The sequence below is a fragment of the Microcaecilia unicolor genome, chromosome 11, assembly GCF_901765095.1.
Source record: "Microcaecilia unicolor chromosome 11, aMicUni1.1, whole genome shotgun sequence".
Taxonomy (NCBI): domain Eukaryota; kingdom Metazoa; phylum Chordata; class Amphibia; order Gymnophiona; family Siphonopidae; genus Microcaecilia; species Microcaecilia unicolor.
Genome location: NC_044041.1, coordinates 40,988,777 through 41,014,964, shown reverse-complemented (window position 1 = coordinate 41,014,964; position 26,188 = coordinate 40,988,777). Strand labels below are relative to the sequence as shown.

At 41.8% G+C, this 26,188-nt stretch overlaps 1 protein-coding gene across 1 annotated transcript in view; it reads right to left on the bottom strand.

The window, feature by feature from the left end:
- DNAH10 (dynein axonemal heavy chain 10) overlaps positions 1 to 26,188 on the bottom strand; it is a 327,414-nt gene that overhangs the window by 195,153 nt on the left and 106,073 nt on the right. The window contains exons 21-25 of the mRNA XM_030218355.1: positions 22,768 to 22,926; positions 8,755 to 8,871; positions 8,238 to 8,340; positions 2,659 to 2,837; positions 2,172 to 2,383 (exon numbers count right to left, since the gene is read on the bottom strand). Coding sequence (XP_030074215.1) covers positions 2,172 to 2,383; positions 2,659 to 2,837; positions 8,238 to 8,340; positions 8,755 to 8,871; positions 22,768 to 22,926 — 770 coding nt within the window. The remainder of the gene's footprint in view (positions 1 to 2,171; positions 2,384 to 2,658; positions 2,838 to 8,237; positions 8,341 to 8,754; positions 8,872 to 22,767; positions 22,927 to 26,188) is intronic.

Below are 26,188 nucleotides of genomic sequence, written 5' to 3'. Positions count from 1 at the left end.
GCCGTCACCTACTATGTTACTATGTTAGTAATTCCCTTATCTCTTATTTGTAATGTTTGTCTGTCCTAATTAGATTGTAAGCTGTGTTGAGCAGGGACTGTCTCTTCATGTTCTGGTAGCGCTATAGAAATGATAAGTAATAGTAGAATTTTATACTTTTCTTTATAAAATAGTCTTCTTATCATAGTGACATATTATAAAATTACCCTCAAAGTGCTCAACGTGACACTATCCTTGGTTATTTATAGATCAAAGAGCACATTTCATTAATTCAGCGGTGCCCAGATGAGTCTGGAGCTTCTCCCCAGCACACTGGTGGTTCAAGACATTCCAAATGAATATGCTGGTATATATTTGTATACATTGGAGTTAGTAACTGTAAACATAACTCATGTGTATTCAATAAGTATATCCTGGAAATCCGATTGGTTATGGGTGACCACAGACCAGTTGAGCATCACTGGACTAGTCTATATGTTAAAGGCAGTAAAAACTGCATCATCATTCCCAGCTGAACTGAAAACATATAAATGTGTGGGATTAAAATAGCAGAACGGTGAATTAATAGTGAACAGTGCACTAAATTCATACATAAATGGAAAGTTTATTAGTGTATTGAGAACACTTTTCAAAATCATTCACCCAAGTAACCCGGCTGTCTGAAAATTGCCCTCAGTCTGGCTAAGAGTACGTGCAATGTATTTTTACCTGGGCTGAGAGGAGGTATTTCCAAAGGTAAGGAAAATGATACAAGTAGAAGTTATTTTCAATTCAAATTTCACTCTCACAAAACTAGTGAGTACTGTGTGGCCAGGAACAATTTTCAAAGGGAAAGTAAATATGCACTTCCTCTCTGAAAATTAAAGGTCTATAGATTACTTTAAGTGGAGAACATAAAGGTTCTAAAATGAAATAGCCCAACATCAGGCTTCTAGTAATGATAGTTGATCTGTTAGAGAGTCAGTCTTCCAGCGCCTGTTCTCCAGAGAGCGTTTTGTATGCTCTACGGAGAACAGATCGCTGTTTTGTTTTGGAACCTTTATGTTGCACGACCCCTTATGCAGGCATTGAGTGCTGAAACACGGCCCTTGCCGGGTCAGTGATGTAAGCATTAATTTCTATGACTGATTAAAGGACCTGTTCCAGATCTGAAGGCTCTTGGTGCTTTCTTTCTTGTATTGTAATTTTATAAGGTGAAATGTCCAAACAAGGCTTTTTTTTGTAAAGGCAACTTACTGTAAACTCCTATAAGCCTTTATAAAGTAGGCTTTCAGGCGTAGCCCTAATAATACACAAATTTCCACTTGCTCTGAGAAGGTATGCTTGGGAATTTTATATGTGGCACCTAGTGTTATGCGTTATCTCCACGCCGAAAAGCATTATAATGGAAGCAAGGTGCTGAAACAGTCCAAAAACGGCAGATCAGTGCGGAACTACACTTGTGCACCCATGTGGATCTGAAAAGGGGGCATAACGATGAGAAGGACATGGGTGGGTCAGGGATGTTCCCTTAAAATGCAGTGTTATAGAATTTGGGGGATCCACACCCAATCTGCGCACAAGGATTGGTGTAAATGCATGTGCCCAAAACTGGGCGCAGATTCTGGCACTATGCGGTATTCTATAAAGGGCACATTCAACACCGATGTTTGAGCACCATTTACTGAATCTAGCCCTTAATATTTGCATATACGCTAAGGGGGCAATTCTATAAAGATCACCCAAATTTGGGTGCCAGAAATCTGAGCACTAAGCTAGTATTCTATAGCAGCAAATTTAAGTACCAAGGGCCAGATTTTATATATGGCGCCAAAAAAAATCAGTGACAAAAAAAACGTGCTTAGTGCTATTCTATAAACCTCACCTAAAGTTAGGCACGATTTTTAGAATACGCGTAACGCCTGTCCCAGTGACTAAAATTTAGGCACTGCCAATAAAAAAACCTGGTATAAATGTCCATGTCTTATTTAAGCGCAACTGATTAAAGGACCTTTTCCGGATCTGAAGGCTCTTGGTGCTTGCTTTCTTGTACATTATAAAATTACACCACACATGTCCAATTTTAAACAACTTTACATCCTACAACACAGACATACCTACTATCAACATAAACCTTTATAAAACTACATGCATTGAAAACTGTACAGAAAAGGCAAAAAATGAATTCAAACCTCGCTCGTAAGGCTTCATTTTTCAAATCCAGAAGCAATGGAATTGAATCCTTGAATTCCTTCATTTTCAATTCTAGATAAAAGGCCACAGGCATATTTCGCATATCTTTTGGCAGTTTTCTAAGACTTTTAAGAAATCCATCAATTCCTTCCAGCAGAAATGGAACATTTAGATTTGCCCACAAAGTCTGAGACCATTCCTCCTTAGCCAGCTATAAAACATAAGCAAGACAGCAGAAGAAAAGATTAATAATCTATTTTTCTATATAGCCTGTGAAAAATAGGTGGGAAGGATAATACTGAAAGTCCTTTCCAGGTGTAAACAATCATTATACCTGGGGAAATCAGGGAATTAAAAACTGGCAAATCTGTCTAAAGACAAATATACATGCATGCAAAATCTTTACAGATTCAGTAGTATGGTCAATGGCGCATATCCAGATTACAGCAGCTAAATCAAAAGAAAATGACTTCCAAACCTTCTTACTTTTTGCTTACTGTAAATGTCATAGATCTGTCGGAGCCCCTTCATTTCATGTTGCACTAGCAGGAGGTCAGAATACATTGTTATTGGAAGATCAAAAAGTTTCTCTGCATTGGCCAATTCCTGACGACTCTTCTCATGTTCAGCCAGTTCAGTTTCAAATACCTGTAGGATTTCTAACCCTGTAGAAGAACACATAGGACAATGCTTACTTATGTATTTAATTACATTTTAAACCTCTTTCCTGAGAATATTCAAGATAATTTACAAATAAATAGAATTTAATATAAAGGCAGAATAAAAGAAATAATAATGCAAGTATAAATAATATGTAATAAATCAAAAGCTGTAAGCTTAGAAATTCTGCTTAGTTGAGGAGGGAAGGAGTAGAGAGGTCATACTGGCAGGAGGAGGTCAATTCACCATCCGCACCTGGAGCCTTTGGTGTGGGGAGCACCCCTATGCCACACTTATGTTCAAAATATATGAAGGCAGATATTAGACAGAATGTATAAATTAGAAATGAAACCTCTTAGGTGAGTCACACAAGAAAATCCATCCAACAAATGCTTTAAACAAAATTATGGATAAGGAGAAAAAGACTTCAGAGATTACTATTGGCCAAAACTGAACCGGAAAGCCTTACAAAGAACACATCACTAGTCAGAAAAAACTCCTCACCTAGGGGTCCTTTTACTAAGGTGCACTGAAAAATGGCTTGCGGTAGTGCAGGCATGGGTTTTGGGCGTGCACTGATCCATTTTTCAGTGCGCCTATAAAAAAGGCCCTTTTTTATTTTTGCCAAAAATGGACGTGCGGCAAAATCAAAATTGCCACGCTTCCATTTTGGGTCTGAGACCTTACTGCCAGCCACAGACCTAGTGGTAAAGACTCATGCAGTAACTGGACGGTAATGACCTACGCACGTCAAATGCCACTTGGCACACATCTGATACGCGCATCCGAAGTAAACTTTTTCAGACGCACGCCAAAAATGAAATTACCACAAGAGCCACACAGTAGCCAGGCGGTAACTCCATTTTGGCGCACATTGGGCACGTGTAGACGCTTATGCGGCTTAGTGAAAGGGCTCCCAAATTTAAACAAAATAATCTTTTTTTCAAAATTTTCAAATATCAAGTTGTCTCATAGTGTCCATACAAATATGATTTATCAGCTGTCTAAATCTTGCAAGTGCACACGTATCTTTTTATAATGCTCAAGAATATTTTCTTCTCGACGGAGCCATTCATTTCACAACACATGCTTCATCAGGAGAAACTTCCAATATCAGCCATACAGCACGCGGGCAGATATATAGCTGCTCACACATTAAAGCACTGTCAGATGGATTTTCTTGTGTGACTCACCTAAGATTTTTTACTTGGTAATAGTTTGAGTTTTAGTGCTATTATTTGACTGGGGTTAAATCAGAAATGAGACATCCAGGTTGTGAAATATCAATTTCTGGTAGTATTTTAGAAAAAGATCTGCTAACGTAGAGCCTGTTCTAAAATACATACAAGAATGGATGTGTATGCATTGGCCAAGTAAGGCATGACTATCCATTTTACAATTCTCACCATCTAAAATATCAGTGGAAGCAACATGACAACATACACAGCCATTTTAAAAACCTACACACCTATATTGGCTCAGTGAAGAACAGAGCTTGCAATCATTCAAATTTTGGGGGAGGGGGAGGTGACAGAGGGAGTACAGGAGTAACCTCCTAATCCCTTCTGAAGAGCACTGCCCAACATGAGAACTTTCAGAAAACCCAGACAACCTGAAGAGTGGCTGTATATCTCAAAGTTTAGAACAGTGAGCACAGACATAGATTCACCTTCTGAAATTGGGAATACATGTGTATATTTTGGCCCCCACCCTAGTCCTACCCTATCTATGCCTCCATACCACATGCATGTATTTACAATTTACACATTTAAATTCTGGCTTTCTAAAATCAGAGTTTCTATTTTTATTGAATAAGCACAAGTAAATGCCTATATTTTGAATTTTGTCACACCTTTTTCAGCAGTACTTCAAGGTATGTCACATTCAGGTACACTAGTTATTTACACATGCCAACTGTGCACAGAGTTTCTAAAATAATTTCCATAATATAAAAAAGATACAATAATACACAATCTTAAAACTCACAGCTAATAAACTTTAAAAAAAAGCCAGATTTTTATCACGTATCAAAAAGTAACAAATTTCATTCTACAGGGGCTACCTTTATGGACTAGATCCATAAAATCAGTGCTGCACAGAAAAAAGCATAGGACTATATTCTTAAAAACTTGACATTCCTCAAGGATGGTACCCTGAGAAAAGCATCTTGAGAGGGTCTCAGTGTTCATGTTGGCTCATATTTATCAAGCTGTTCTGTCAAATGACTCAACTAAGATCATTTTAAAGCAAACCAAAACTAAAAATGCCAACCAATGAGGGTTCTAACTATAATCTCTATAGTTATAGCCTGAGACAAAGCAGTATTTTCTTTAACCTGAAATCTTCAAGTAGGTTTGGGACTTAGAGAGAGAACATTTCCATCGAACATCATTTAAAACTGACCTCTTTGGTAAGCTCTGTAATTTAAGTAAAGAAATACACTTTGATATGATAGAGTTGCAGCAATCTACAGATACCTGTCAAATATTCCTAACAGCACAGAACTGTGGTTCTCAAACACTCCCTGTCTGTTCAACTTTCAGGATATTTACAAAGAATATGTGTGAGACATATCTGAATGCAATTATGACAGTGCATACAGATATATCATACACACACACACACACATACAGTGGGGGAAATAAGTATTTGATCCCTTGCTGATTTTGTAAGTTTGCCCACTGACAAAGACATGAGCAGTCCATAATTGAAGGGTAGGTTATTGGTAACAGTGAGAGATAGCACATCACAAATTAAATCCGGAAAATCACATTGTGGAAAGTATATGAATTTATTTGCATTCTGCAGAGGGAAATAAGTATTTGATCCCCCACCAACCAGTAAGAGATCTGGCCCCTACAGACCAGGTAGATGCTCCAAATCAACTCGTTACCTGCATGACAGACAGCTGTCGGCAATGGTCACCTGTATGAAAGACACCTGTCCACAGACTCAGTGAATCAGTCAGACTCTAACCTCTACAAAATGGCCAAGAGCAAGGAGCTGTCTAAGGATGTCAGGGACAAGATCATACACCTGCACAAGGCTGGAATGGGCTACAAAACCATCAGTAAGACGCTGGGCGAGAAGGAGACAACTGTTGGTGCCATAGTAAGAAAATGGAAGAAGTACAAAATGACTGTCAATCGACAAAGATCTGGGGCTCCACGCAAAATCTCACCTCGTGGGGTATCCTTGATCATGAGGAAGGTTAGAAATCAGCCTACAACTACAAGGGGGGAACTTGTCAATGATCTCAAGGCAGCTGGGACCACTGTCACCACGAAAACCATTGGTAACACATTACGACATAACGGATTGCAATCCTGCAGTGCCCGCAAGGTCCCCCTGCTCCGGAAGGCACATGTGACGGCCCGTCTGAAGTTTGCCAGTGAACACCTGGATGATGCCGAGAGTGATTGGGAGAAGGTGCTGTGGTCAGATGAGACAAAAATTGAGCTCTTTGGCATGAACTCAACTCGCCGTGTTTGGAGGAAGAGAAATGCTGCCTATGACCCAAAGAACACCGTCCCCACTGTCAAGCATGGAGGTGGAAATGTTATGTTTTGGGGGTGTTTCTCTGCTAAGGGCACAGGACTACTTCACCGCATCAATGGGAGAATGGATGGGGCCATGTACCGTACAATTCTGAGTGACAACCTCCTTCCCTCCGCCAGGGCCTTAAAAATGGGTCGTGGCTGGGTCTTCCAGCACGACAATGACCCAAAACATACAGCCAAGGCAACAAAGGAGTGGCTCAGGAAGAAGCACATTAGGGTCATGGAGTGGCCTAGCCAGTCACCAGACCTTAATCCCATTGAAAACTTATGGAGGGAGCTGAAGCTGCGAGTTGCCAAGCGACAGCCCAGAACTCTTAATGATTTAGAGATGATCTGCAAAGAGGAGTGGACCAAAATTCCTCCTGACATGTGTGCAAACCTCATCATCAACTACAGAAGACGTCTGACCGCTGTGCTTGCCAACAAGGGTTTTGCCACCAAGTATTAGGTCTTGTTTGCCAGAGGGATTAAATACTTATTTCCCTCTGCAGAATGCAAATAAATTCATATACTTTCCACAATGTGATTTTCCGGATTTAATTTGTGATGTGCTATCTCTCACTGTTACCAATAACCTACTCTTCAATTATGGGCTGCTCATGTCTTTGTCAGTGGGCAAACTTACAAAATCAGCAAGGGATCAAATACTTATTTCCCCCACTGTATATATATATATATATATCTTGGTCACCGCATCTCAAAAAAGATATAGTGGAATTAGAAAAGGTAGAGAGAAGGGCAACAAAAATGATAAAGGGGATGGGACGACTTCCCTATGAGGAAAAGCTAAAGCGGCTAGGGCTCTTCAGCTTGGAGAAAAGACGGCCGAGAGGAGATATGATAGAGGTCTATAAAATAATGAGTGGAGTGGAACGGGTAGATGTGAATCGCTTGTTTACGCTTTCCAAAAGTACTAGGACTAGGGGGCACGCAATGAAGCTAGAAAGTGATATATTTAAAACAAATCGGAGAAAATATTTCTTCACTCAACATGTAATTAAACTCTGGAAGTTGTTGCTAGAGAATGTAGTAAAAGCAGTTAGCTTAGCAGGATTTAAAAAAGGATGGGAAGGCGGTAGAACGAGAGGACATGATATGAGATTGAAGGGGGGCAGACTCAGGAAAGATGTCAGGAAGTATTTCTTCACGGAGAGGGTGGTGAACGCTTGGAATGCCCTCCCGCGGGAGGTGGTGGAGATGAAAACAGTAACGGAATTCAAGCATGCGTAAAGGAATCCTGTGCAGAAGGAATGGATCCACAGAAGCTTAGCTGAAATTGGGTGGCGGGGGGAAGAGGGGTTGGTGGTTGAGAGGCTAGGATGGGGGAGGGCAGACTTATACGGGGTCTGTGCCAGAGCCAGTGATGGGAGGCGGGACTGGTGGTTGGGAGGCGGGAAATACTGCTGCACAGACTTATACGGTCTGTGCCCTGAAAAAGACAGGTACAAATCAAGGTAAGGTATACACATATGAGTTTATCGTGGGCAGACTAGATGGACCGTGCAGGTCTTTTTCTGCTGTCATCATCTACTATGTTTGGATGGCTTCCTAAAGGTAAAGTCCATAGACCATTATTAAAATGGACTTTGGGGAAATCCACTGCTTATTTCTAGAACAAGCAACATAAAATGTATTGTACTGTTTTGAGATCTTGCCAGTTACTTGTGACCTAGATTGGCCACTGTTGAAAACAGAATGCTGGGCTTGATGGACCTTCAGTCTGTCCCAGTATGGCAACACTTATATACTTATGTTCTTATGTTGAAACCCAACCAGTTGGAAGTCTCTGAGGCCAAAATTGGGAACCACTACCATAGGAATTAGATATTAGAAATGATTTCTTACCTTTATCAAGGTTATTGCCAACAGCACCTGGACCTTCCGAACGAAATCTGGTCGCAAACTCTTCCAGCAATTTCTGGTAGTCTCTAATCTGTTCTTTGGTAATCTAGGGAAAACATGGCTTTCATTAACCATTTTCTTTTTAAAGAGTAGTAAAAAGCAGTATTTCTAGCTAGTACCAGTATGCACTGCACTCCTTCATGGTACTGTAAAATCTTTAACAAAATAGTATTACAAAAGAAATTTCTCCCTAATTTTATAATCAGTTCTGCATACTTCCCTCATTGCTAATTACAAATCCTTGGACAAGATACTAGTCAGAACAGTCACAATGATAAACAGACTCAAGGTAGGCAACTACACATCCCTTGTTAGGCCAAACTATAGATGAAGATGCTTTTCCATTATGGTACACCATTTCCAGGTGTAATATTGTTTGAAGTGCCTACACCAAAGGATTTCAGCATAGCTGACTTTTGGGTTAAAATGCTGCTTTGAACACATGTAATAAATAGATTACCTGGGTAAACTTCTTTTTCACACTTCCAAGGGAGTGATCAACGTCTCTAGATTCATCACAGAGATTTTCCCATATCTGCTGGATATTGTTAACCAGTATCCTTTCTTCATCACTAAACTAGATCATAAAATTAATTAACGTTTAATTCTATATCGGTACTGTTCTGACATATATTTATTTGTCACAATAATGCTAATATGGAATTAATTCTCATATGATACTGGTAATCATGCTTTTCATAAAAGATATAGGGGCCCTTTCATTAAGCCACCCTAAAAAGTGGCCAGCACTATCACCAGTGTGGGTCTTCCCTGCACATGGCAGTAAAATGACCGAATTTTCTATTTTTTCTCCATTAGCACATGGCCATTGGCATGTGAGCCCTTATCGCCACATATTTTATTAGTCCCTTGGCCACAATCATACAGTCCATAGGTATTTCTTGCCATTTTTATGTGAATCACATCCTCCTTATCTATGTTACTAATCCTTATTCTCCCTCTATTGGTCCCCCTCAGAACTGTCTGGATATTGTCTCACATTGGCTTAGTGAATACAAATTGGTTCTCAGTAAGGAAAAATCTGTGGTCTGCTGGTTCATTAGCGGCCTGTCAGCCCCTAACCTTTTTCTTAACTTTTTAGGAAACACCATTACACCCATCGATTCATTTCGTTATCTGGGTATCACTCTTGATTCACAGCTTACCTTTTCCTTGCAAATTTCTAATCTGTGCAAAACCGGATTTTTCATACTTCATCAACTTCAGTCGGTTAGACGATATTTTAACCATGACACATTTCACTCTTTTATTCTTTATTTATTTATGACCAGACGTATTTATGACCAGACTATTGCAACGTAGTCTATCTTGGATGCACCCTATCTAATTTAAAGAAATACAATCACTCCAGAACACAGCTATCAAACTGCTATCTCTCACATGGAAATACGATCAGGTATCCCGGCTGTTTACAAAATGACATTGATTGCCGGCCGAGAAACGAATAATTTTGAAAACTCTCAAGATTGCTTTTAAGGCCCTCAGATTTGGCCTTCCTTTCTATCTAACCAACCTCACTAGCCCATATTCCCCAGTTAGACTGCTCCATTCTATCAATGATCAACGTTTGTGTCTCCCTAGTCTGAGGTCAGCTCAATTAGAATCCACTAGACACTGTGCCTTCTTTTTTGCAGCTCTCTTCCTCTGGAATTCTCTACCTCTTCTTATCAGGTCTGAACCTTTCTTTAAGAAATTTAAATCTGCTATAAAGACCTGACTATCTCACCAAGCTTTTGACTCCGCTTAAGGATTTTTCTCGCTTTGGCACAGTTGCTCCTACTGCTCAGCTTCCTGTATTTGACTGACTGTGATTGAATGTGTTGTTTCCTTTCCTATCTTGAATTGTAGCTCTGTTCAGTTTTTCATTTTTGTTTGTTTTTAGGTGTGTTAACTGCTATGATCTGCAAGTTAGCTAACAGCAGTATAGCAAATGTTTATAAACTATAATGGCTCACAAATTAACCACGCACTAACCAGTTAGTGAGCGGCAATATATCTTTGATGATTAGCGCAGAACACGTCTACTCTCTGCCCCCATACATGCCCCCAGTGCTAAAAAATACATTCTAATTTTTTAGCATGCGGGAAGCGCACACTGATCCCAAAACTACCAAGGAGCACGCTCAGGTGTCCTGCGGTTGTGCTTTTTAACCTGCGTAAACAAATGTTAGTGCTTACTGCAGTTTAATAAAAGGATTCTATTGTATTAGGGAGGTCATAAGGAATCATCTCCAAATATACACTGTAATAAGCCAAAGGCTCTGCCCCGGTCCCTTAAGGTAAACAATACAGTTACAGTTAGTTCACTTATAGCCCGCCAATACCAACAAAACAGTTCATAGTGGATTACAACTAAGAAGCTAGAGCCAAGTAGATCTAGGAAGTACAAATAAATCTTTCATAATTATTGGCAGCTAACATAATCAACTTTAACAAAGTAGGGACCCAGTTCTAAAAACAATAATTATAATCTATTTCCTCATCACGTATTTATTAAAAAGAAGGATCATCAATCCTTCTTAAAATGATTGAAAGTAGTCAGATGTCTCAATCCAATAAAAAGAGAGTGCCATAAACTAGCAGCTTGATAAGCAAATGAGCTAGTAAATATCTTTTTAGATGTTAATCCTCTAGGACTAGGAAATGAGAAAAAAGATGAGACTCGTGTGTTATAAAATTGACCTATGATAGAATAATTAACTAAGGAAAGCATGGGGAATTAAGCCTTGAACAATTTTAAACAATAAACTACCCATTTTATATAATACCTTCACTTCTATCGGAAGCCAATGCAAGTTAAGAAAACATGGTGTAATACTAACTGATTTCTTAAGAGAAAAGATTAACCAGGCTGTCACATTCTGTACCGTCTGCATTTTCCTCAACAGCTATTTTGGCAGACCTAAACGATGTTACAATAATCTAATTTACTAAGAATCAAGGATTGCACCACTAATTTAAATAGTTCTTCAGGTAAGTATTTCTGTATGCTTCTTAACTTCCTCATTATTTATCTTATCCTTGTGTCCTTCTCTTATCCTTATTGATCCTGTTTGTCCTGATTTAGATTGTAAGCTCTTTTGAGCAGGGACTGTCTTTCTTCATGTTCAATTGTAAAGCGCTGCGTACGACTGGTAGCGCTATAGAAGTGATTTATAGTAGTTGTATTTATAGTGTGCTTCTCAGGGGCATAGCTACGGGTGGGCCTGGGTGGGCCCAGGCCCACCCAATTTCAGTCCAGGCCCTCCCAGCGCCAGCCCCAGCCCCCATTGTCGGCCACTGCAGCTTTTCCTGTTGAGCAGCAGGGCCGGCGCTACAAAAAGAAAAGGCGCTAACGGCGCTAAGGACGAGAAATGTTTTTAAAAAAAAAAAAAAGCGCGGCACCGGCAGGCACTGTCTCGGCAGCGGCAGCCTTGAGGCATTGGCTGCTGAGGCATTGGCTGCTGGCTCGCAGGCTCCTCCCGTCTGCGGGAGGAGCCTGCGAGCCAGCAGCCAATGCCTCAAGGCTGCCACTGCCGAGACAGTGCCTGCCGGTGCCGCGCTTTTTTTTTTTTTTAAACATTTCTCGTCCTTAGCGCCGTTAGCGCTTCTTCTTTTTTGTAGCGCCGGCCCTGTTGCTCAACAGGAAAAGCAGCAGTGGCCGGCAATGGGGGCTGGCGCTGGCATGCAGGGCGGGCCTCGTCGAAGAAAAGAGGGAAAACATGGAAGGATGGGGAGAAAGAGGGAAAACAGATGGAAGGATGGCAGAGAATGAGGGAAAACATGGAAGGATGGGGAGAATGAGGGAAAACATGGACGGATGGGGAGAAAGAGGGAAAACAGATGGAAGGATGGCAGAGAAAGAGGGAAAACATGGACGGATGGGGAGAAAAGAGGGAAAACAGATGGAAGGATGGCAGAGAATGAGGGAAAACATGGAAGGATGGGGAGAAAGAGGGAAACATGGAAGGATGGGGAGAAAGAGGGAAACATGGAAGGATGGGGAGAATGAGGGAAAACATGGACGGATGGGGAGAAAGAGGGAAAACAGATGGAAGGATGGCAGAGAATGAGGGAAAACATGGAAGGATGGGGAGAAAAGAGGGAAAACAGATGGAAGGATGGCAGAGAATGAGGGAAAACATGGAAGGATGGGGAGAAAGAGGGAAAACATGGAAGGATGGGGAGAAAAGATAGAAAACAGATGGAAGGATGGGGAGAGAGAGGGAAAACGGATGGATGGGGAGAGAGACTCTGGATGCAAGGATGGGGAGAGAAAGGGGAGAGACTGGAAGGATGCAGAGAAAGGTGAGAGACTGGAAGGATGTGGAGAGAGAAGGGACACTGAACAGAAAAGGGTAGAGTGATACAGAGACACTGGTTAGAAAGAGGGAGAGAGACATTAGATGGAAGGATCAGGAGAGAGGATAGATGGATGGAAGGATGGGGAGAGAAAGAGGGAAGACGCTGGATGGAAGGGTAGGGAGAAAGGTGACACTGGACGGAAGGATGCAGAAAGAAAGAGGGGAGACTACTGGAAGGATGGGGAGAGAGAGGGGAGACTGGAAGGATGGGGAGAGAAAGAAGAGAGCTGCTGGATGGAAAAGGAGAGTAGTGAAAGACTGGAGAATAAGAGGAAGGGGCATGGGGAGAACAAGGGTGAGAAAAAGATGAAAAGCCAAAAGTAGATGAAGGAAATTAAAGAATGGATAGTAAGAATGAATTAAATCAGGACAGAGAGAGAGAGGCAGAAAAATATTGAAGAAAGCAAAGAAAAAGGAGAGAAAAATGAGAAATGGCCAGGAAACCGTGGCAGAAGAGTTAAGCGAAAACGAAGGAAAGCAGAATCTAGAGACTGGGAGCGACACAATGAGAAAAAGTAAATGGCCATACAAGAAAGGTAAAGAAAATAATTTTATTTTTAATTTAGGATAAAGTAATATGGTACCTGTGTTAATGAAGTTTCAGAGACCAATACTTCCTTCCTTAGGTCAGGCGAGGATACCGTAACAGCATTATACTGACCTGAGGCAGGAGGTTTTGGCCTCTGAAAGCTCATTGAAAAGGGCGTTAGGCTATTAAATAAATTTTCTGAAATCTGATGCACTGAAAAGCAGCACTTTACCCTGTGTGACAAATGCATCTGATTAGCGTGACTAAATTTTGCTGGGGGAGGGGGGTAGAGAGAAAATTTTGTGCCCACCCACTTTGGGTTCAGGCCCATCCAAAATTGGCAGTCTGGCTACGCCACTGGTGCTTCTTAACTTCCTCATTATACAAAAAGATGATCGAACCAACAAATTAACTTCAGGTTCCATTGATAATTTATCAACAGTAAACTTTATCTCCTTTGTTTGCTTCTGTGAAGCCCCAAATAGAAGAAATTTTGTTTTTTCCATATTCAATTTAAGATAATGAGAGGACATCCAACTAGTAACAATGCAGAAACAGTGAGATAAGGTATGATATATCATCCGTATATATGTATATTGTGATAAAGTCACCTTCAGGATAGTGGGGTTAAGGCAGTTTCAGTCTGAACTACAAGTCCCAGAAGGCATTGCAGGCAAGGAGCCAGGGGGTGAGATGAGGAACCCGGACTGGACTCCTGGCTGCAATGGGAGACGACATGGGTGTAGGCTGGCAGGATGTGTAGATTGGCTGACACTAGGGGGAAGGAGAGTTAGGAAACCCTGTGTGCAGGAGCTCATCCTTAGTGTAATGCTCCACTCAGCTGCTATGGGGGTTGCGGAAGCTAATGAGAGGAGAATGATTGGTTGTGGTAGCAGAAGCCAGGGATTGATTAGGCAGGTGAGAAGGAGTCTCAGAAGATCAGTTCAGGAGGACAGAAACAGTTGCAGGCTGAAAACCCTTGGGTGTGAGGAAGTCCCAAAAGTATTTGCAGGCTGAAAATCCTTGGGGGTAAGGGAGATCCCTAAAGTATTGAATTTAACAGTGAAGCTAATGCAGGGTGAAGTCCCTTGGGTATGAGAAGTCCCTAAAGTTTGAACTCTCCTGAAGGTAAAGAGAGTAGAAGTTGGAAACTGCTGCTTTGGGATTTAACTGTGATAATGAGTTGAAAGAACTGCTTCTAGGTGGGATGGAACTATTGTTTATTGTTAACTGGATAAAGAACCTAAACTGAAGCTGAGTAAGCCTGTAGTGACTCCTGAGCTGTGCTGATAGCCTACTGCTTAAAAGGGGAACTAATTGCCACACACTTTCAGGTGGCTTATATGTGTTTAGGATTAAAGGTGAATACTGCTGTTGGAACTGTGTACTTGAAACCTGCATGGAATAAAGTCCTTAAGATTGAAGTTGCTGGTGGAAGTTTGTGTCTTGATTGTACCAGGAGAGCCCCCGGGTTCACAATATCCTTCATTCTCCAAACTCTACCCAAAGATGACAAGAATATATTGAACAACACTGGGGATAGGGGAGAGCCCTGAGGCACACCTGATGGTACCAACCATGTGTCAGAGAATACTCCTTGCATCTTGACCTGATAAGATCTACTAGACAAAAATCCCCTAAACCATAAAAGAACTCTACCACATATTCCAAAACCTTCCCGAACTTCCAAAAGTACTTCATCATCAACAAAATCAAACGCACTGGAAAGATCCAGCTGCACAAGAGTTTTTTGACATTTACTCATAATTTGTTTAATATGATTTATGTGTCACTAACAAAGTCTCCGTGCTGTGAGTTACACAGAAGCCAGACTGCGAAATAAGCAACTAGTTGTTTTGTCACTACAGCCTCCGTTATGTTTACAAAATGTGGTATTGAAGCCACAGATCTATAATTGATAATGTCACACTTAGATAATTATACATTTTTTAGTATAGGTGGGAGATGGGAGGATGAGTAGCCCCAAAGGAGTTTGTGGAGCAGGGAGAACTCCAGCCTGTGTCAGAGTTGCTTTTCTCTTAGGAGAGGAAGAAATGAAAATTGCTACCCAATGAACTAAGCAAGCAGGTCAGTGTAGAAGCACCTGGAAGCTGCTGTTAACCCAGTGGGAGGTACAGGGAGTTTGCCAGCAGTGTTGCCAGGTGGGCGGTTTTCCGCGACCCGCCGCGGGAAATTTTTGCCCGCGGCGGGTTGTGGTTTTTTGGGCTTGTTTTGGGTCTTTTGGGTGGTTTTTTTCAGCCGTGGGGGGCGGGGTTAGTGACGTTTTGGGCGGGGTTAGTCACGTTCTGGGCGGGGCTGATGATGGGGAGGCGGGGCCGATGATGGCGGGGGCGGGGGTGATGACGCGGAGGTGGGGGTGTCAGGGGCGGGGTTTGACTTTGGGCGGGTTTTGGGCTGGATTTGGGCTCGTTTGGGTGGGAAAAAAATTTTCCACCTGGCAACCCTGTTTGCCAGTTGCTGGTAAGAGGGCAGAGGGGCAGGACCCAGATACAGGATGCTGGATCTGTCAGAAAGTGTGTGAAATTTACCAAGTATTTTCGGAGTCCAAGTGAACATTAAACTGGCAGGTTTTTTTCGCCTGTTTTTCCCAGTGTTGCAGCAGAGCTCTGCTTTGAAGAGGGAAAAGTTTAAACCCTTCCTGTGTTTTTCTTTTCTGCTGAAAGTGGAACTGGTGATATTGAAAAGCTTTGCCTGAGAGAGAGGGGTGGTTCACACTCTCCCCAGTTTTCTTTTGAGGGTTTTTGTGGACTGAGATATGGACAAGCACTATGGATTATAAAATAACTGCATATATCAGTGCCCCCCCCCCCCAAGCTCCCCCCGGATGGCTGGATGGGGGCAGGATGCACTGGGCAGGGCAGGCGCTGCCATTTTGAATCCAGTGCTGGAAAAAGGAGGGAGTGCTACTCCCTCCTCCAAAACGGAGGTACCATGGGGGTGGGTTGGCCACTAGACCACCAGGGAGGGTGGGGGGTTGGTTCGGCAACCCACTTGGGCCACCAGGTATGTTTTGTTGGGTGTGGGAGATTAGGGGAGATGGAGATCCACAGACCTCCAGCCCCCCATGTCGCTGTCCTGGGGGGGGAGCTTGGGGGAGGCACTAGGCTACCAGGGCCTTGTTGTAGGAGGGGGGTCCGGGGGACCCATGGACTTCCAGTCCCTAAGCCTGGACCTGTGAAACAAGTGCTGGAGGATTCGCTCAGGCACAATCCTCCCACACTTTATCAGGATGAGCAACACTAATGCATGCTATTAGCATTAATCATTGGGGAGTTAATTCCCCTCGTTGTTCCAGTGCTATTTTTAGGACGCTATTTCGGAACAGCATGGAGAATTGATCATCAGGGTCAGAGTGTCCTGAAGAGGTTCCTGAATGGTGTCACACACAAGTGGCTCATTACAACATAAATCTCAAGTCCTTGATTCTGATTGATAGTCCATTTAGGGATAATTTGGTTTTAACAACCTGCAGGTAAATTTTACTCATGGGCTTCATATGTATTTTCAAAGTGTATGTGCATAATTTCAGTGTGAAAATAACCCTGGCAAAATTGCTCACGTGCATCTACAATGTGTGGACACAGATGTTTCAAATAAATTTGTACACAAACTACATTGGAAATGTGAAAATGTGTATGTAATTACATACCCCCTGTTTGTTTGGTGTTCCTTTGTGAGGTCTACTATCTATTTGCTGGTTCTGGTGTGGGCTTTTGCTTCTGTCTTTCTTCACTTCTGATGAAGACCATCCAATCCCGCCATCCCTTGTTCTTCTCTCCTTTACTGAAGAATTGAGATACTTTGACATTTTGATGGATGACATCAAGTTCATCACCAGGGCTCTTTACCCATTGGCAATCTTAGCTAAGGGCTTTCTCAACTGTTCCCGTTCTCCTGGATCCAATTATGCATGACTGCTCAGGAAATCCGGGTGGACATTATTGACTCCTGCTATGTGTGCCGCTGACAGTGCTTGAAAGTATTTGTTCTGCCTATCAACATAGGATGGCTGCTTCCCTTGCAACATTTTGATTCATCATTTCTCCTTGACAATTGGTATAAGCAACTGATGTGGCATTCAAAAAAGGTCTGACTGCCTTTTCCTGGATTAAGGGTCAAAAGGCTTCCAATGCTCTTTGAATAGGATCGTTATCTCTACCACCATCCAGTAACCTTGAGTCACCCGATTCATACAGTGAGCTCCCCAACTGAGAAGACTTGCATTCATCATGATCAGTATCCAAGTGAATGCTTCTAAAGGCATTCCTTTCAACAAACTGAAAGAACTTAACCACACATTCATAAGAACATAAGAAAAAGACATACTGGGTCAGACCAATGGTCCACCTAGCCCAATATCCTGCTTCCAACAGTGGCAAATCCAGGTCACAAGTACCTGGCACAAACCAAATAGTAGCAACATTCCATGCTACCAATTCCAGGGCAAGCAGTGGCTTCCCACGTGTTTATCTCAAGAGCAGACTATGGACTTTTCCGCCAGGAACGTGTCCAAACCTTTTTAAAACCCAGATACATTAACCACTATTACCACATCCTCCAGCAACAAGTTCCACAGATTAACTATTCTTTGAGTGAAATTGTTTGTTTTAAAAGTATTTCCATGTAATTTCATTGAGTGTCCCCTGATCTTTGTACTTTTTGAAAGACTGAAAAATCGATTCACTTTTACCCATTCTATACCACTCAGGATTTTGTAGACTTTAGCCTTTCCTCATATAAGACAAGTTCCATCCCCTTTATCATTTTGATCTCTCTTCTTTGAACTTTTTCTAATTCCACTATATATTTTTTGAGATACAGCGACCAGAGCTGAATGCAATACTCAAGGTGATGTCACACCATGGAGCGATACAGAGGCATTATAATATTTACCATCTCTTTCCTAATAATTCCTAGCATCCTGTTTGCTTTTTTGGCCCCTACCACACCCTGATCATAAGATTTCAGCATATTGTTTACAATGACACCTAGATCTTTTTCTTGGGTGCTGACTCATAACATGGACACTAGCATCAGGTAACTATGATTTGGATTATTCTTCCCAATTTGCATCACTTTGCATTTGTCCACATTAAATTTCATCTGTCATTTGGATGTCCAGTCTTCTAGTTTCCTAAGGTCTTCCTGCAATTTTTCAGTCAAGCATGTGTTTTGACAACTTTGAATTGTTTTGCCTCATCTGCAATTTTAATCACTTCATTTGTCGTTCCGATTTTACTACTACTACTACTTAACATTTCTAAAACGCTACTAGGGTTACGCAGCGCTGTACAGTTTAACAAAGAAGAACGGTCCCTGCTCAAAGGAGCTTACAATCTAATGGACATGTGCAGTCAGCATCATTTATAAATATGTTAAATAGCACCGGTCCCAGTACAGATCCCTGCAGCACTCCACTATTGGCCCTCCTCCATTGAGAAAAATGGCCATTTAACCCTACTCTGTTTTCTGTCTAATAACCAATTCCTAATCCACAGAAGGACATTGCCTCCTATCCCATGACTTTTTAATTTTCTCAGGAGTCTATCTTGAGGAACTTTATCAAAAGCTTTCTGAAAATCTAGATACACTACATCAACCAGCTCACCTTTATCCACATGTTTATTCATGCATTCAAAGAAATGAAGCAAACTGGTGAGGCAAGACTTCCCTTGGCTGAACCCATGCTGTCTATGTCCCATTTAACCATGTTTGTCTATGTGTTCCATAATTTTATTCTTTATAATTGTTTCTATTATTTTGCTTGGCACTGAAGTCAGGCTTACCGGTTTGTAATTTCCCAGATCACCCCTGGAACCCTTTTTAAAAAATCGGCGTTACATTGGTCACTCTCCAATCTTCAGGTACTATGGACAATTTTAATGACAGGTTACAGATCACTAACAGCAGATCAGCAATTTCATGCTCACCCTGACTTCCTGTACTCAAGGAAATTGCATTTCATGTACAATTGAGCTTGAGGCAAGTAAGAAGTTAGCAGAGACGTCTGTAATGGTCACATCTGAGCTCAAGCCCATGGTACCAAATCTAAAGTTCAGCCATGGATCTCAGAACTTGCATTCAGTCCCAGGTGTGAGGTGCATTCTGTGCCAGAAGAACCCAACTTTGAGCATAAAGCTTGTGAATCTTTTCTTTGGGCAAAAATACCTTCCCTAGGCAAGTGTTGAATAGAGTTCCCAGATATTCTATTGATTGAGAAGGCTCCAATTTACTTTTGGGAAAGATGACCACATCCCAGAAACTGAAGGAAGGCTACCATCCTGATGGTCACCTAAGACTCTCCTGCTCTAATAAGTTAATCATCTAGATAGGGATGAACCATTGTATTTATGTTTATTAAAACAATTTACTATACTCCCATTTCTGGGTACAGGTCATGGCAGTTTACAATTTAAAAAAACAGTTAACAGAAAAGAACTCCATTTAGGATAGAAAAAAGAACAATCATACACTCAAACTAAAGAAAAGTTAAAACACCAGCCACAACCTAAGGATGCATTCGTATATAGGCCAACCAAACCTTCTCTGCATATGACAACCACAACTATTACCATAACTTTGGAAAATGTTTGAGGAGCTGTAGGCAGCCCAAAGGGAAGAGGCCTAAACTTGAAGTACTGGCCCTGAACTATGAACCTTAAGATATCTTTGATGTGGACCTCAGATGGAAATATGCAAATACACTTTCTTGAGACTGAGAGCTATGAGAAATTCTTCTGACCTTACTGACAAAATGACAGAATGAAGATTTCCATCCTGAAATTAGGGCTCTGAAGAGGTCGATTTACACTTTTTAAATCAAGAATTGGTCAAAAGGAACCCTTTCTTCTTTGAACCACAAAACAAACTGAGTATTGGCCCTGACCTCTCTTCAGCAGAAGAATGGGAACAACTGCTTCTAACTCTAGAAGCCTCTTCAAAGTAGACAAGATAACTACTTTCTTTGCTGGTACCAAACAAGGGGAAACTAAATATGTGTCTGCAAGGTGATGGGAAAACTAAAATATGTACCATGTTTATACAATGTGTAGAACCCACTGGTCTACTGGAGACAGAAAGTACTGATGCTCTGTGGCTGCATGGTGCCTCTTAGATGGCAGAGCTCACAGCTTATTGGTCTCTGTCTCTATCTGCTAGCTAATGGCATAATCCATTCATTCTGGACTGGTCTGGTTAGGACAAATAAGGAAGTTATTTTTTTAAACATGTCAGTTTTGTAGTATCTATGACACAAGCTAGAATATGGTTTATTTGAACAATTCTGCAGGCTCATTGCATACTTCCATAGCACTGTTGCACATACACTATTTCAAATCAGTGAAACTCAAATTTTAGGCATACCAAAATAAAACTTTGCCCAAACGCATGAATAAACTGCATCCATTCACATTATTTGTGTAATTCTATAAGGGGTCCTTTTACTAAAGGGTTGTAGGGTAAAACAGCACCACTGCAGTACTGCTGTTAACAGCATGCACCAATCCCCATGCTAGAAAATGGAAATTATTTTCTAGTGCAGGGGTGGGGAGTAGGCGTGCCCTGTGGTAATCAGGTAGCAAGCAGCCATTGCCACACGCTGCCCAATTACCGCAGGATTAGCAAGTGAACCCTTACCGCCATCTAAATAGGTGGCAATAAAGGCTCGGGCGAGAATGGACACACACCAATTGTGAAATTAGCTCACAGCCATTACTGAAACAGATAAGGATTCCGGCATTTTTTCGCCACGCTAGCAAGTGGCCGGAGTATGCAGCAAACCCATGCGCTAATTGCAACACCAGCTACTTTCTACCATGGCTAGATAAAAGGACCCCTAAATGAGACACCAACATTTAGGCACCAGGAACAGCACATATGACCAGCATACTGGCATATATTTGTATATCTGTACATATATGTGGGTAAATGCCAATACGGGTGGAGTCTGGGCAGGACACAGATAGGGCACACAGTTATGTAAAGCATAGAATACTACAATTTTTTAACAATCTTCACGAGCACTACTGCTGGTGTAAGTGCTCACATCTAACATATATGTGTATATATATACAGTGCAATCCAGTTAAGTGCAAGGGTCTGGGACCAAAGAAACACATGCAGTTAACCGGAACGTGCACTTAACCGTTGTGACCCAAAGAAGCTTGACATCTGATAAACATATGTACATTACTGTTTATTATATGTACAGTATATAGTCTCCGTTAACTGACGTTAGGCTTACTTGAAGTAATCAGTTATAGTCCTCTGTACACTATTGGGTCTGTAAGTTCCATAGACTACGTCTGCCAGACAGTAAAAACTGTCATAGCATTGACATCCAGTGGCCTCCAGAAAGGCCCGAACGGTGTTGAGACTCTCCAGCATCTTGCAAAAGTGACAGGAGGAGGTTGTTGAATTTCATCAGCATGTGCCTCGCTGCTCATTTCATCATCTGTTTCATCATAAGCCATTGCCTGCGTGTAGGCGCATATCTCGACATCAGTGCTGTCTTCAGCTGTTTGTAGATCGTAAGCAACAGCTACGTAGCGATGAAACTCCTCTTCAGTAACACCGGCTGGGATGTCAATAACCTCATCTGACGTGTTTGCAACAGCTGCATCTGTTTCGTCCCTCTCCACATCCTTAACAAAGCTTGCCCGCTTGTAGCAGTTCACAATCATGGTTGCCTGTGTAACATGATTCCAGGCTTCTTTCTGCATATGTAGGGAATCCAACAGTGCCAGTTCAACAGCATGTTCATCCTTGCCAGTCTGGTCATCCATAATGCTCATCAGACAACATAGCACAAGAGCCCGATAATGTTGTTTGAAATTGGCTATTATGCCCTGATCCACAGGTTGGATCAGAGAGGTAGTGTTTGGTGGCAGGAAGACCACCTTGACGTTAGACAGCCTGACATCATCACTGTGTGCAGCACAATTATCACAAATCAACAAAATCTGACACTTTTGTGCCCGCATTCTAGTGTACTGTACGTATAATAATAAACAGTACTGTACATATGTTTATCAGATGTCAAGCTTCTTTGGGTCACAATGGTTAAGTGCACACTCTGGTTAACTGCATGCATTTCTTTGGTCCCAGACCCTTGCACTTCAGCGGATTGCACTGTGTGTGTGTGTGTGTGTGTGTGTGTGTGTATGTATATATATATATATATATTAGGTGACAGTAGGCACCTACTGTTCCTATATATATATAGAGAGAGAGAGAGAGTTAAGTTAGTATTCTATACAAATCAGGTGCCTACTTTCCTTTATAGAATAGGCGCCATATGCACCTAAATGTAGATGCCTGTTTATAGAATCGCCCTCCACATCTACTGGAGGATTCTGGAACCTATAATAGTGCCCTTTATATAGGGAAATGTTTATTATTATATATATTACTGCAGAACCTAATTTTTAAAAATGCTAAATAAATATTAGATAACTTTAAGGAAAATTATTTTGATACAAATCATATATTTTGTCAGTCTAAGACTATTTTAGTGGCTAATTTAAAAATGAAACTTCTCACATGCCATAAGATTTCTCACCTGAATGTTGTAATTTTCCAAAGTCCGGTATCTCTCCTGGACGTCTCGGAATCGCATTTCCACCACTAAAGACATGAACTTAATATCTGCTATTGTCCCGAGCACAAACTTGAGGTTTTCAAGAGTATCAGGTTTTTGCTTTAGTTTTTCTGACAGCGCCTGGAAAATCATTTGTAAGCCAATTCACAGTTCATAAAACAAGTTTCACAATAACATCAATCCTGTAGAAACATAATACAGTTGTTGGGATCGATATTCTGCATTATCCCCAGAAATTCAATACCAGGTCATATCCAGATTCCCACATTGAATTTCTGGGTATACACAAGCGACAAAACATAGCTGGTTATTCAGTGCTTAAGCAGCTAAGGTGAACCGCATAAAGATAGAATTGTGTTTTATGTGGTCCTGTTTATGCAGTTATCCTAGCTGCTTATCTGCTGACTCTGCCCCGGGAATGCCCATAAAGTAGCCAATTTCGGCTTAGGCGCTAACTGGGCATTTTCAGTGGCACTATCCAGTTAAGTACCGCTGAATATGCCTGGCTAGGCACGGACAAGCGATTTAAATGGCCAGAAGCTAATTCTACCGGGAAAAGGCTAGACCAGAAACACTGCTGTCCTACTTTTATCCAGATAGCAAATTAAGGGGTCCTTTTATTAAGGTGCGCTGAAAAATGGCCAGTGCTGGTGTAGACACGTGTATTGGATGTGTGCAGGTCCATTTTTCAGCGCACCTGCAAAAAAAGGCCTTTTTTGTTGAGCCGAAAATGGACATGCAGCAAAATAAAAATTGGTGTGCGTCCATTTTGGGCCTAAGACATTAACACCATCCATTGACTTAGCAGTAAAGTCTCAAGCGTTAACCAGGTGGTAATCGACAGCGCACGTACACTGCTGATTACTGTCTGGTTAGCGCCATGCACAAATTTTCCAGCACGCATAATGAACGCACGTAAAAAATGAAATTACCATCCAGGCCACACAGTAGCTGGGCAGTAGTTCAAAACTGATATGCGTTGGGCGTGTGTAGGCGCCTACGTGGCTTAGTAAAAGGGCCCCTCAATACTGTTGCTATCCAGATGATGGTGGCAGTCGCTGGTCTACAGTCATTCAGCACTGCTCAGCATCCAGATAGCAGCGCTGAACATCCATAGTTAATGTAACTGTCATGGCCATACCCAATATTCTTCCAAACAGGCTCTCATTAAAACACAGAATTCACATATAGAGCTCAGGGGCAGTAACATGGTTCTGTGTGCTACTATGTGGAAGGTCCCCAATTTGATCCCTAAACTGGGTCTTCCACTCCCCAGGGTCAACTGGGGCTGAAAATGGTGCTCAGGCAGCAAACTCTCAGCAAAGCAAAGATGTAATGGTACAAGTTGCAACTGGTTTCCCCTTCCCTCGTATCCAACAAAGAAAAGATGTAATGGGCCAAGCACCAACTGCTTCCCACTCTCTCATATCCAACAAAAAAATTTAATAGACCAAGTGGCAACTGATTCCCCCTCTCTTGTATCCAAAAAACATAGGCATTGGAACAGGGAAAGCCACAGGTGCCATGGCACCACCAAAATTTTCCTTCCCTTCTTCTACTTCAAAGTGTTTCTTACCACCCTTCCCAGGGAAGCAAGGCTACAATCAGCATTACAAAAGACATATCATGACTTGCCATCATGGGGCCCTGAGCATCCACAATGCTCAAGACCTGCCAGCCCTGTGATGTGTCTTCTGTAATGTTGATTATAGCATTGCTGCTCCAGGGGAAGGGACGTAAGAACACCTCGCAGGGCAAGATAGAAGGATAGAGAGCTTGATCTTCCAAACAAAAAGGCGTTCCACTGCCCCAGCCAGCAAAGCAACCTGAGAGGCCCTGAACCCACCTTACTCTTGGTTCTCTAAAATTTGATAAATTGCCTGATGACCATCTTTCCCCATTGCCTCCCTCTTTCTCACCCACTAAATAAAAAATGTACCAGGCTAAGCAGAACCCAATCTCCCCTTCCGCCCACATTTTTAAATAAATAAAATGCAGTTCCTCCCTCTTACCCACCAAATGATAGATGTAGTGCCAAGTGCCCAATCCCCCTTTTTCCCCATACTGTCCCTCCTGAGCAACACCCGATCTTTCTCTCTCCCAGTGGTGATTTTCTTTCAAGTTAACCAAATCACTGACCTGGTACCTTTCTGAATTTGTTCACTTAGAACCTGTTGGAATGTAATTTGTATTTTACATGCATTGCCTGTCACCTATTATTTCTCTGTGATTACTCTGTGACCTCTGATGTGAATTACTTAGAGAGGTCACACAGCTATGCAACTTCCTGTGGGGGTTAGATGCAGCACATGCAGCACATGGAGCACATGGAGCTCATGATCTCTCCTAACCTGAGAGGATCTATGGTGGTGTGAGCATCCATTACCATCTAAGCACATGGAAGGAGCTGATAATACAAATGTATAGTAATATGTATATATAAGCCTGTCTGATTATAATCTAACTACAAACTGTGAGTAAACAGATGTTTTGTTACTTCAACTTTAAAGTGACTCAGCAGTGAATTATTCAGGGGTGAATGAGAGAGAGATGAAGAAAGAAATTAACATTTCTAAAGCTGAAGCTGTGTGTACTATATTTACTACAAATAATCCAACAGAACCATCAGATGGCTTTGAGTGGTATCTTTGGAAAAACATTACCACTGCACTCTCAAACCCACCAAAGAAAAATGTAGCATGCTCTAGTGGCATCTGATCCTTCCCAAGGTACATAACAATTGAGCAGTATTCAATCCTTCATCCTCCATCCCTTTCCTAAAATAAAGTGGGAGGGTAATATTCAGCCATGCATAGAATGCAAAACTTTAAATGGATAATGTATCCATTTAAAGCTATGCATATTTATAATAAACCTTTGAGTCCAACAGTGAAGCTAAAAACGTTGGCATAACTTTACATTCATAACTTATCTTTTTTAATTTATTCCTGCAATTTCTGCATTCAGGTTTGAACTCGTAGTTATCCAGAGAATGGCAGAATTTTTCCATTCTCTTTGTACAACTTTCAGCCCTGCCAACAGCCTACCCCAGATCCCAATATACTGTCACTTGTATGGCCAACAGTTATCTGTGATAGCGGCATCCAATGATATCTCCATAAATTATTTTGAATATTGACCCCTGGAGCAGTGGCGTAGCTAGGTGGGGCCACCTCATCCGGGCCCCTGGATTTGCTGGCGGGGGTCCCCAACCCCCACCAGCTGAAGCCTTCTTCAGCGCCGGTCTCTGGCGCACCGCATTCCCTGCCCTGTGCTCTTTCTTCCTCCTGACGTCCTATGCACGCTCCTTTAAGTGAAAATGAGCATGCTTAGTTTCACTTAAAGGAGCGTGCACAGGACGTCAGCAGGAAGAAAGAGCAGG